Consider the following 10,549-nt stretch of genomic DNA (forward strand, 5'->3'; position numbering starts at 1 on the left):
TTGAAATGATCATTCTGACTACAGTGTAGAAAAAGGATTAGAAGGGCACTGAAATAGAAGGTAGACCTGGTACCAGGAGCTGTGGTGAAGGTGGAGAGAACCCAGTTGTTAGGAGGAAAATCCACATGACTTTGTCATGGTTGGCCTGTGGGTGGTGAATGCTTTATCAAGCTGTGGTTCCAAAGAGACACAGAGTACGTGACTTCTCCTCCCTCTGTCTGCCTTTGTTTCTTGGAGGATTTTTCTCATCCTAACCCTGGTCAGTATGGCTTGGAAAATACGCGCTATGACAGTACTACAGGTAGTTGGTCTTTGAGCTTACCAGGAAGAGATACAAAGCAAAAATGGGAATAACAGCAAAACCAAAGAAATATTTTGATTTCCTCATTGCCCAAGTTGAATTGGTGGTGGCTTATTACTGGTTGAAATAACTGTGAATAAAAATAAGTGATCAAAACTTAACATCTTAAGAGATATATAAAATTGCTATTTACTGAGATGGTGTTTCTTATGTTAACATAGTACTCTGAATTATTTTCTTAATTTTATATACACTATGATATATGTGTGTGTGTGTGTGTGTGTCTCATTCTGTTGTCCAGGCTGGAGTGCAGTGGCATGATCATAGCTCACTGCAGCCTCAACCTGGGCTCAAGCAGTCCTCCTACCTCAGCCTCCTAAGTAGTTGGGACTACAGGCATGTTCATCTGTGCCTAGTTCGTAATCTTTATTCCACACAGATGATAACAATATGCCTAACACTTTTCTTTTCTTCTCAGGTGAGAAAGTAGAAAACAAACAAGTGCTTGTAAATAAGTCCATGCCCACGGTGACTCAGATTCCTTTGGAAGGAAGTAATGTACCACAGCAACCACAGTACAAAGATGTACCCATAACGTATGTATTGGTTGAGCCTTGATAATATGTAGAAAGGTTAGAAAAAAAGAAGGAATGGGAGAAATTAGAAGGTAGGTCTTGGTGTGTTGGAGAACTAGAAATAGCAATTTGGGGTAACATTACTTGTCATGAAAAAAGCATGGCATAGAATATAAAACTAGTCTATGGAATCATATAGACCCTAAACTGGGTTTGAGGTGTGGACCACATAGGCAGGGGTTCCTGGTGGAATTAACAACAGGATGAAGGGTACATGGCATAATAGTGCCTGGGTTTGAGGATCAGTGCAGCTTGCTGGGGTAGGTTGTGAAAGAGTTGGGAATTGATACTGCAGAGAGGGACATGATAAGAGTCATATTTTTACACAGTGAAACACACTGGCCACAGCATGGCATCACAGTATACTAGAACATAGCCCAGCTCTCGTACAGGTTGTCTTGTGTATCTTACATGAGTAAAGCAGTTAAATTCTGTTAGCTTCAGTTTTTTCATTTGTATAATACAATGAAAGAGTTAGACTTGTTAATCTCTAAATTTCTTCTAAGCTCTAAAATTTAATAAAGTATGAACCTAGTGAGAAGGGCCAATGATAGTCACCACATTGTAATATAAAAACCAAACTAGGAGAGACATTTAACCTAGCCAAGGTGAACTAGGCTAACTGAGTTTAGGAGGTGGCAGTGAGGGTGACATAGGAGAACTGGATTCTTGAGCTGTGATGGCAGTTTTACAAATGTATTCAATACACAGTAGCTGAGGCCTGCTGTGTGCCAGCCACCCTGCCTCTTGTGCCAGTGATAGAGAGCTGAAATAAGCCACAGGTGTTGCTTGCAAGGAGTCGTGTTTAGTTGGCAAAGACCCCCACACAAAAAAAGTGCGGTAATGACCGTGATCATAATAGCTTATTGGGAATTTATACTGTACCAGTTACTGTTCTGGACATTTTACATGTGTTAGCTCAGTTAATCCTACCACCACCCTAGGAGCTATGTTCTGTTAGTGGCTCATTAGAAAGATAAGATGGAAGCAAGGAGAAGTTAAGTAACTTACCAAGGTCACACAGCAGTAAGGGGCAGCACCAGGATTTGAAGTCATGCAATCTGGCTTCAGAGCACTTCTCTTGACCATTGTGCTAAACACAGCAAGAGAGTCATCTCGGGTGCCATGGATTTGTCTCTGGAGGAGGAGCACCAAGGAGAAAATGGGCAGCTATGCTTAGGGGATGGGTCCAGACTCTTACACTGACTTCTACAGGGTGAACAGCTATTTTACAGTTACAGAGGTGGCTATGCTGGTTGGCTCTCTTCCTGTCTTGAAGGAGGATATCTCTTTTTCTGTGCAAAGTTCATCTCTCCTTTTGGTTTCTTAATTTTATTCACTCTTTTCAGAGACCTTTTTCTGTCATCTTCTCTTTTATCCTCCCATATTTTCAACCTGTTTCCTATTGATTCCTTCTTTACAGGTTAGAAAATGTGCTCAGATACTTTTTACCTGTAAAGGAAAATAAAAGTTTTTTCTGGTCTTTGTGTCCCTTTCTAGCTGCCACTGTATTCCTCTTCCTTTGACTGTGAAGCTCCTCAGAGCAGTCGTCTGTCGTCTCCATTTCTGCTTTGTTACCTTCTGCTCACTCCCTAACCCTCGGAACTGGCCTCTTACCTACCTCCTCATTCTCCTGAAACAGCTCCAGAAGAGGTCACCAAAGACATCCTATATGTTCATTTCGTTCAAGAAATACTTTTGTTTTTGAGACTGAGTCTTGCACTGTCACCCGGGCTAGAGTGCAATGGCACTATTTCGGCTCACTGCAACCTCCACCTCCCGGTTCAAGCGATTCTCCTGCCTCAGCCTCCTGAGTAGCTGGGACTACAGGTGCACACCACCACACCCGGCTAATTTTTTGTATTTTTACAAAAATAAAAAATACAATATGTTGTCCAGACTGGTCTCGAACTCTTCGCCTCATGATCTGCCCACCTCGGCCTCCCAGAGTGCTGGGAGTCATAAGTCATGGCACCCAGCCCTTAAGAAATACTTTTTGAGCATTAACAGTATGCCAGGAACTATTCCAGGCGCATGGGATAGTGCAGGGAGGAAAACCAGCAGTACCTGTCTTTGTGGGAATCACACCCCAGTGCGGGAAGAGAGGAAGTAAAGAAATAAGCAAAACCCATGTGTAGTCGAATTTGCCAAATCAGACAGACTCTTCAATCGGAATCTTCTTGCAGACTGGGACTTTGTCTCTTTTTTTCACCTTGTACTCCCTAGTGTCTGGCATAGTACCTGGCACATAGTGGGTATAGTAGGTATTCATTCAGTAAATAGTTATCATATGAATGAATGAATTTCATGTGACCCTTCTATAGCATTTGACGCCACTGACCTCTCCCTTCCCTTGATGTTGTGACACTGCTCTCACCTGGCCCTCCCTATCGGTCTAATCACTCACTCTTAGCCCCCCATCCTTCCTGGCCTTGTGGTGACTTCACCCTGGCCGGGATGATTCTTGAGCCTCATCCGGACAAGCTCCCCAATTCTCAGCACTCCAGTCACCCTCTTTTTGCTGATGACTCCCATATAGACATCTGCCTGGTGTCAGCTTCCTATCAGCACTTGGGCAGCTTTACAGTGGCCCCAAACAGGCTCCTCTTCCTGGATCCCTGTCTTGGTAAATGGCATCAGCTGCCAGCAGCCAGCCAGTCACCAGCACAATCTGACTCCTTTCCTTTACCTGCCACACACACCAATCCTGTAGTTCCTGTCATCTTAGCAGCTCTCTTCTCTCCTTCCTGCTGCAGTGTCTGCGCTGTGGCCCTCTGCTCTGCCTGGAGTTCTTGTTAACTGTCCATCTGCCTCCAGGCTGGTACCTCTCAGGCTCTCTCTGCATCACTGCTAGGGTGATTTTTTCTTTTTGAGACAGAGTCTCGCTCTGTCGTCCAGGCTGGAGTGCAGTGGTGCAGTCTTGGCTCACTGCAACCTCAGCATCCTGGATTCAAGCAATTCTCTTGCCTCAGCCTCCTGAGTAGCTGGGATTACAGGGGCATGCCACTACGCCCAGCTAATTTTTATATTTTTAGTAGAGATAGGGTTTCACATGTTAGGCTGGTCTCGATCTCCTGACCTCATGATCCGTCCGCTTTTGCCTCCCAAAGTGCTGGGATTACAGGCATGAGCCACCGTGCCTGGCTGGGTGATTTTCTAAACTACTCCTCTGGCCATGTTACTTTCTTGGATAAATAGAGTGAAACTTGAGTAAGTTAAGTGAAAGTATGAATGACAGGGGCGCCTGTGGGAAAGGCGTCCTCAGCACACCTCCCTGGCCTCCCCCTCACACACTAAGCTGTATGTTTCTAGGAAATCACCTCTTATTATCCAAAATGTGCCATCCTAATTCAATTAGGCCTTGTGCAATCGCTCAGGCTGCCACTCTGCCAGTGACCCACTCTGGTCAGGTCTCAAGTTGAGGGTTACCTCTTCTGTGGCAGGGCTTGACAGCCTGCCACTCCCTGCCACCACTGTCATCCCCCACTCCCAGCAGAATTGACTATCTCCCTTGAGCCTCTCCTGTTCTTCACACCAGATGTCTACTGCACTTGTCTCCTGTCTCCTCCTTGATTGGATTGTGAGCTCCTTTGGTGCAGTAACTGTGTCTACTTAATTGTTAGGTGTCCAAAGGCTACCAGGATCTGATACGTGGTAGATTTCTAATAATGTTTGTTATGTGAAAAAAAAATTAATAATTGAAAAGCTGAGTAAGTAAAAGTACTATTACCATTAAGAACTAGGAGTTGAGTCTGAAATCCCAGTTCCACTTTGTATGAGTCATGTGCCCTTGGACAAGTTACTTAACTCCTCTAAGCATCAGTTTTCCTCATCTATAATAAGGGAATAACAGTATGGACTGTTGTGAGGATTAAATTGCACTGTGCCTTCCTCTTAATAAATGTGTAGTGTTGTAAAAGGGAAATTGTGAAATTTGAATTTAATGTTTTAAAAAAATGGAAGTCATTTTTCAGAGCCCAAGATGAAAATGTCAGAGTACTCTATGGTAGGCATGAAATGAAATATAACATGGGTGAGAAGATCACAAAGGGCAGTTTGAAAACTCTGTTTTAGTGACTTTCTCTTAACACCAGCTATAAAGGAGCCACAGATTCATACATTGAAAAAGTGATGATATCTTCAAATGCTGAAGATGCTTTTCTGATCAAAATGCTGCTGAGACAGACAAGGCGTCCAGAAATTGGAGACAAATTCAGCAGTCGTCATGGGCAAAAAGGTAAATTGTATCATTTCTCAACTTGATTATAAAACAATATATGAATGATTTGTTAACCACTTACATAAAATTACCCCATTTATAAAATTTACTTTGGAAAAGTATTACGTTGTTATAAAAATTCTTATTTCTTAGATTAACCTGTTTATATTTTAATGGCATTTAAAAATATATGGTACACTTGCTCCTCTGTGCTGTCTATTTCATTCTCCTGCAGTTGCTATGCCCAGAATTATAATTATAACTACATTCTAGGTGATGCACCTGTTGAGATACATGTAGCTGTTCAAAAAATAAATAGTAGTGCCTTTTTTTTTTCTGAAAGGTACATCTTTAAACTACTATATGTTCTGTTGGGTCATAGTATCATAAGATGTCAGCACTAGAAGACACCTCAGAGTTATCCGTCCCCTTGTTTACAGATGAGGAAGTTTAGACCCCGCATTTTCAGTGGCCAGTCAAGGATACGCAGCTACTTGGTTGTTGAACTGGTGTTAGAACCTGGGTCTCCTGACCCCAAGGTGGTGTTTTGTGTGTCTCCCACATCTAATTCCATTGGCAAGCCTCACTCATTCCTTTGATGGTTACTGCACAGTTTTCATCTATTTGTAGTTTTCTTTATTTTCAAGAAACACAGCACTGTATCACTGTTAATTAACTCATTTATCAGTAAGGTCTTGTTTAGTCAGTATACACAGTGTTTAAAGTGGAAAGTTTGTCCTGGGGTTTGAATTTTAGCTCTGCCTGTCGCTTAGCTTTAAGAACGACAGCAGCTAACACTTTTGTAGCACTAACTGTGTGCCTGGCTGTGTTCTCGGCACTTGACAGGTGCCAACTCATTTGATTCTCACACAATTCTGGGAGGGAGGTAGCATCATTATCCATATTTTATAGATGAGGAAATAGAGGCATAGAGAGATTAATAGCTTGCTCAAGGTCACACAGTTGATGGGAGAACTGGCATTTGAACCTTGGCAGCTTGGCTCCAGAGACCTAGCTCTTAATTACTAGGCCACATTGACTGTTAAGCAGTTAGCAATGTGCCTGGCACATAGTAAGTGCTCAAGAAGACCGTCATTCTTTTGCTATATACTTAAAATACATCACTTCTACTTTTCTACCTTGACTCTCACATTTGCTTATAAATTACTAGTGCGATATCTTCTTATTTTTAATTGGTTTGGAGATAACTGCACATTGTGTTTCTGCTGATTTTAAGTTTCTTTGCCAAGCAAGTATATCCATGTTACAGTTCTCTTGGTCAAGTATACCCAGCCTTAGTTATCATTCTGCCAGTGAAACTATGTCAGACTAAGATACTCGTTCATCAAAATCATTTTTAGTTCTGTTGACAGAGGCAAGATTATTTTAGCCTGTCAATATTTTTAAGAAATAATTGGTTCCATCTGTTAATGTGAATTTGAGACACCTGTAATTCATATAGTTCCCTGAGATACTAACTCTTAATGCCCTTTGAGTGTTTTTTAAAGTATCTTGAGTTTCTAACGTTTTATATGGCTTGCCAGTAAAAAATCAAATTCTGTATATTGAAACTATTTCCCCTTTTCTCTTGGTCTTGACAGTTGCTGAGTCAATTATGGGGTAACCTTAACCTCATTTGCTAGGTCATTGTGGGGTAACCTTAACCTGATTTGTAGTCTGTATCTTACTTGGCCTCCTACTTGGACAAAAGCAAAGTTGATACTCTTCTTGTAAAATATTGACACTGGAAGCTTCACAAGAATGCACACCATAAGAGAATATCCCTTCTGAATCACTTTACAAGACTAAGATACCCCAAATCTTTATGTCTTTATCCCATCAGGGTATTATGCAAAGAGTTGCAGACTAGCAGATATTTCAGTGGCTATGCAATGCATTCTAACTCCACTAAACTTTTTTTTTTTTCAAGTTCTGGATTACATGTGCAGAACGTGCAGTTTTGTTACATAGGTATACACGTGTCATGGTAGTTTGCTGCACCCGTCAACCCATCACCTACATTAGGTATTTCTCCTAATGTTATCCCTCCCCTAGCCTCCCACCCCCAGCAGGCCCCAGTGTGTGATGTTCCCCTCCCTGTGTCCAAGTGTTCTCATTGTTCAACTCCCACCTATGAGTGAGAACATGCGGTGTTTGGTTTTCTGATCTTGTGATAGTTTGCTGAGAATGATGGTTTCCAGTTTCATCCACGTCCTTGCAAAGGACACGAACTCGTCCATTTTTATGGCTGCATAGTATTCCATGGTGGATATGTGCCACATTTTCTTTATCCAGTCTATTACTGATGGACATTTGGGTTGGTTCCAAGTTGCTATTGTGAATAGTGCTGCAATAAACATACATGTGCATGTGTCTTTATGGTAGAATGATGTATAATCCTTTGGGTATATGCCCAGTAATGGGATGGCTGGGTCAAATGGTATTTCTAGTTCTAGATACTTGAGGAATTGCCACACTATCTTCCACAATGGCTGAACTAATTTACACTCCCACCAACAGTGTACAAGTGTTCCTATTTTTCCACAACCACTCCAGCATCTGTTGTTTCCTGACTTTTTAATGATTGCCATTCTAACTGGCATGAGATGGTATCTCATTGTGGTTTTGATTTGCATTTCACTAATGACCAGTGATGATGAACATTTTTTCATGTGTCTGTAGGCTGCATAAATGTCTTCTTTTGAAAAGTGTCTGTTCATATCCTTTGCCCATTTTTTGATAGAGGTTGTTTGCTTTTTTCTTGTAAATTTGTTTAAGTCCTTTGTAGATTCTGGATATTAGCCCTTTGTCAGATGGATAGATTGCAAATATTTTCTCCCATTCTGTAGTTTGCCTGTTCACTCTGATGATAGTTTCTTTTGTTGTGCAGAAGCTCTTTAGTTTAATTAGGTCCCATTTGTCAATTTTGGCTTTTGTTGCCATTGCTTTTGGTGTTTTAGACGTGAAATCTTTGCCTGTGCCTATGTCCTGAATGGTATTGCCCAGGTTTTCTTCTAGGATTTTTATGGTCCTAGGTCTTATGTTTAGGTCTATGATCCATCTTGAATTGATTTTTGTATAAGGTTTAAGGAAGGGGTCCAGTTTCAGTTTTCTGCCTATAGCTAGCCAGTTTTCCCAACACCGTTTATTAAATAGGAACTCTTTTCCCCATTGCTTGTATGTGTCAGGTTTGTCAAAGATCAGATGGTGGTAGATGTGTGGTGTTATTTCTGAGGCCTCCATTCTGTTCCATTGGTCTAAATCTCTGTTTTGGTACCAGTACCATGCTGTTTTGGTTACTGTAGCCTTGTAGTATAGTTTGAAGTCAGGTAGCATGATGCCTCCAGCTTTGTTCTTCTTACCTAGGATTGTCTTGGCAATGCGGGCTCTTTTTTGGTTCCATATGAACTTTAAAGTAGTTTTTTCCAGTTCTGTGAAGAAAGTCATTGATAGCTTGAGGCGGCAGGGAGGGGTAGTATTGAATCTATAAATTACTTTGGGCAGTAAGACCATTTTCCTGATATTTATTCTTCCTGTCCATGAGCATGAAATGTCTTTCCATTTGTTTGTGTCCTCTCTTATTTCCTTGAGCAGTGGTTTATAGTTCTCCTTGAAGAGGTCTTTCACATCCCTTGGAAGTTATATTCTTAGGTATTTTATTCTCTTAGTAGCAATTGTGAATGGGAGTTCACTCATGATTTGGCTCTCTGTCTGTCATTGGTGTATAGAAATGCTTGTGATTTTTGCACAGTGATTTTGTATCCTGAGACTTTGCTGAAGGTGCTTATCAGCTTAAGGAGATTTTGGGCTGAGATGGGGTTTTCTAAATATAAAGTCATGTCATCCGCAAACAAAGAAAATTTGACTTCCTCTCTTCCTATCTGAATATACTTTGTTGCTTTCTCTTGCCTGATTGCCCTGGGCAGAACTTCCAATACTATGTTGAATAGTAGTGGTGAGAGAGGGCATCCTTGTGCCAGTTTTCAAAGGGAATGCTTCCAGTTTTTGGCCATTCAGTCTGATATTGGCTGTGGGTTTGTCATAAATAGCTCTTATTATTTTGTGATATGTTCCATCAATACCTGGTTTATTGAGAGTTTTTAGCATGAAACGCTGCTGAATTTTGTCAAAGGCCTTTTCTGCATCTATTGAGATAATCATGTGGTTTTTGTCGTTGGATCTGTTTATGTGATGGCTTACGTTTATTGATTTGCGTATGTTGAACCAGCCTTGCATCCGAGGGGTGAAGCCAGCTTGATCGTGGTGGACAAGCTTTTTGATGTGCTGCTGGATTCGGTTTGCCAATATTTCGTTGAGGATTTTCGCATCAAGGTTCATCGGGGATATTGGCCTAAAATTCTCTTTTTTTGTTGTGTCTCTGCCAGGCTTTGGTATCAGGATGATGCTGGCCTCATAAAATGAGTGAGGGAGGATTCCCTGTTTTTCTATTGATTGGAATAGTTTCAGAAGGGATGGTACCAGCTCCTCTTTGTAACTCTGGTAGAATTTGTCTGTGAATCTATCTGGTCCTGGACTTTTTTTGGTTGGTAGGCTATTAATTATTCCCTCAATTTCAGAACCTGTTATTGGTCTATTCAGAGATTCAGCTTCTTCCTGGTTTAGTCTTGGGAGGGTGTATGTGTCCAGGAATTTATCCATTTCTTCTAGATTTTCTAGTTTATTTGCTTAGAGGTGTTTATAGTATTCTCTGATGGTAGTTTATATTTCTGTGGGATGGGTGATGATATCCCCTTTATCATTTTTTATTGAATGTATTTGATTCTTCTCTCTTTTCTTCTTATTAGTCTTGCTAGCAATCTATCTATTTTGTTGATCTTTTCAAAATACCAGCTCCTGGATTCACTGATTTTTTTTGAAGGCTTTTTTGTGTCTCTCTCCTTCAGTTCTGTTCTGATCTTAGTTATTTCTTGCCTTCTGCTAGCTTTTGAATTTGTTTGCTCTCGCTTCTCTAGTTCTTTTAATTGTGATGTTAGGGTGTCAATTTTAGATCTCTCCTGCTTTCTCTTGTGGGCATTTAGTGCTATAAATTTACCTCTACACACTGCTTTAAATGTATCCCAGAGATTCTGGTACGTTGTGTCTTTGTTCTCATTCGTTTCAAAGAACATCTTTATTTCTGCCTTCATTTCATTATTTAGTCAGTAGTCATTCAGGAGCAAGTTGTTCAGTTTCCATGTAGTTGTACGGTCTTGAGTGAGTTTCTTAATCCTGAGTTCTAATTTGATTGCACTGTGGTCTGAGAGACAGTTTGTTGTGATTTCTGTTCTTTTACATTTGCTGAGGAGTGTTTTACTGCCTATTATGTGGTCAGTTTTAGAGTAAGTGTGATGTGGTGCTGAGGAGAATGTATATTCTGTTGATTTGGGGTGGAGA

General features: G+C 41.0%; 1 protein-coding gene across 2 annotated transcripts in view; it reads left to right on the top strand.

Annotated features, from left to right (window-relative positions):
* POLR3B (polymerase (RNA) III (DNA directed) polypeptide B) overlaps window positions 1-10,549 on the top strand; it is a 136,810-nt gene that overhangs the window by 91,894 nt on the left and 34,367 nt on the right. For both annotated transcript variants that reach the window (XM_011975527.1, XM_011975528.1), the window contains exons 22-23: window positions 780-897; window positions 5,031-5,173. In XM_011975527.1, the coding sequence (XP_011830917.1) occupies window positions 780-897; window positions 5,031-5,173 (261 nt within the window). The remainder of the gene's footprint in view (window positions 1-779; window positions 898-5,030; window positions 5,174-10,549) is intronic.

Source organism: Mandrillus leucophaeus, unplaced genomic scaffold (assembly GCF_000951045.1).
Source record: "Mandrillus leucophaeus isolate KB7577 unplaced genomic scaffold, Mleu.le_1.0 Scaffold157, whole genome shotgun sequence".
Taxonomy (NCBI): Eukaryota; Metazoa; Chordata; class Mammalia; order Primates; family Cercopithecidae; genus Mandrillus; species Mandrillus leucophaeus.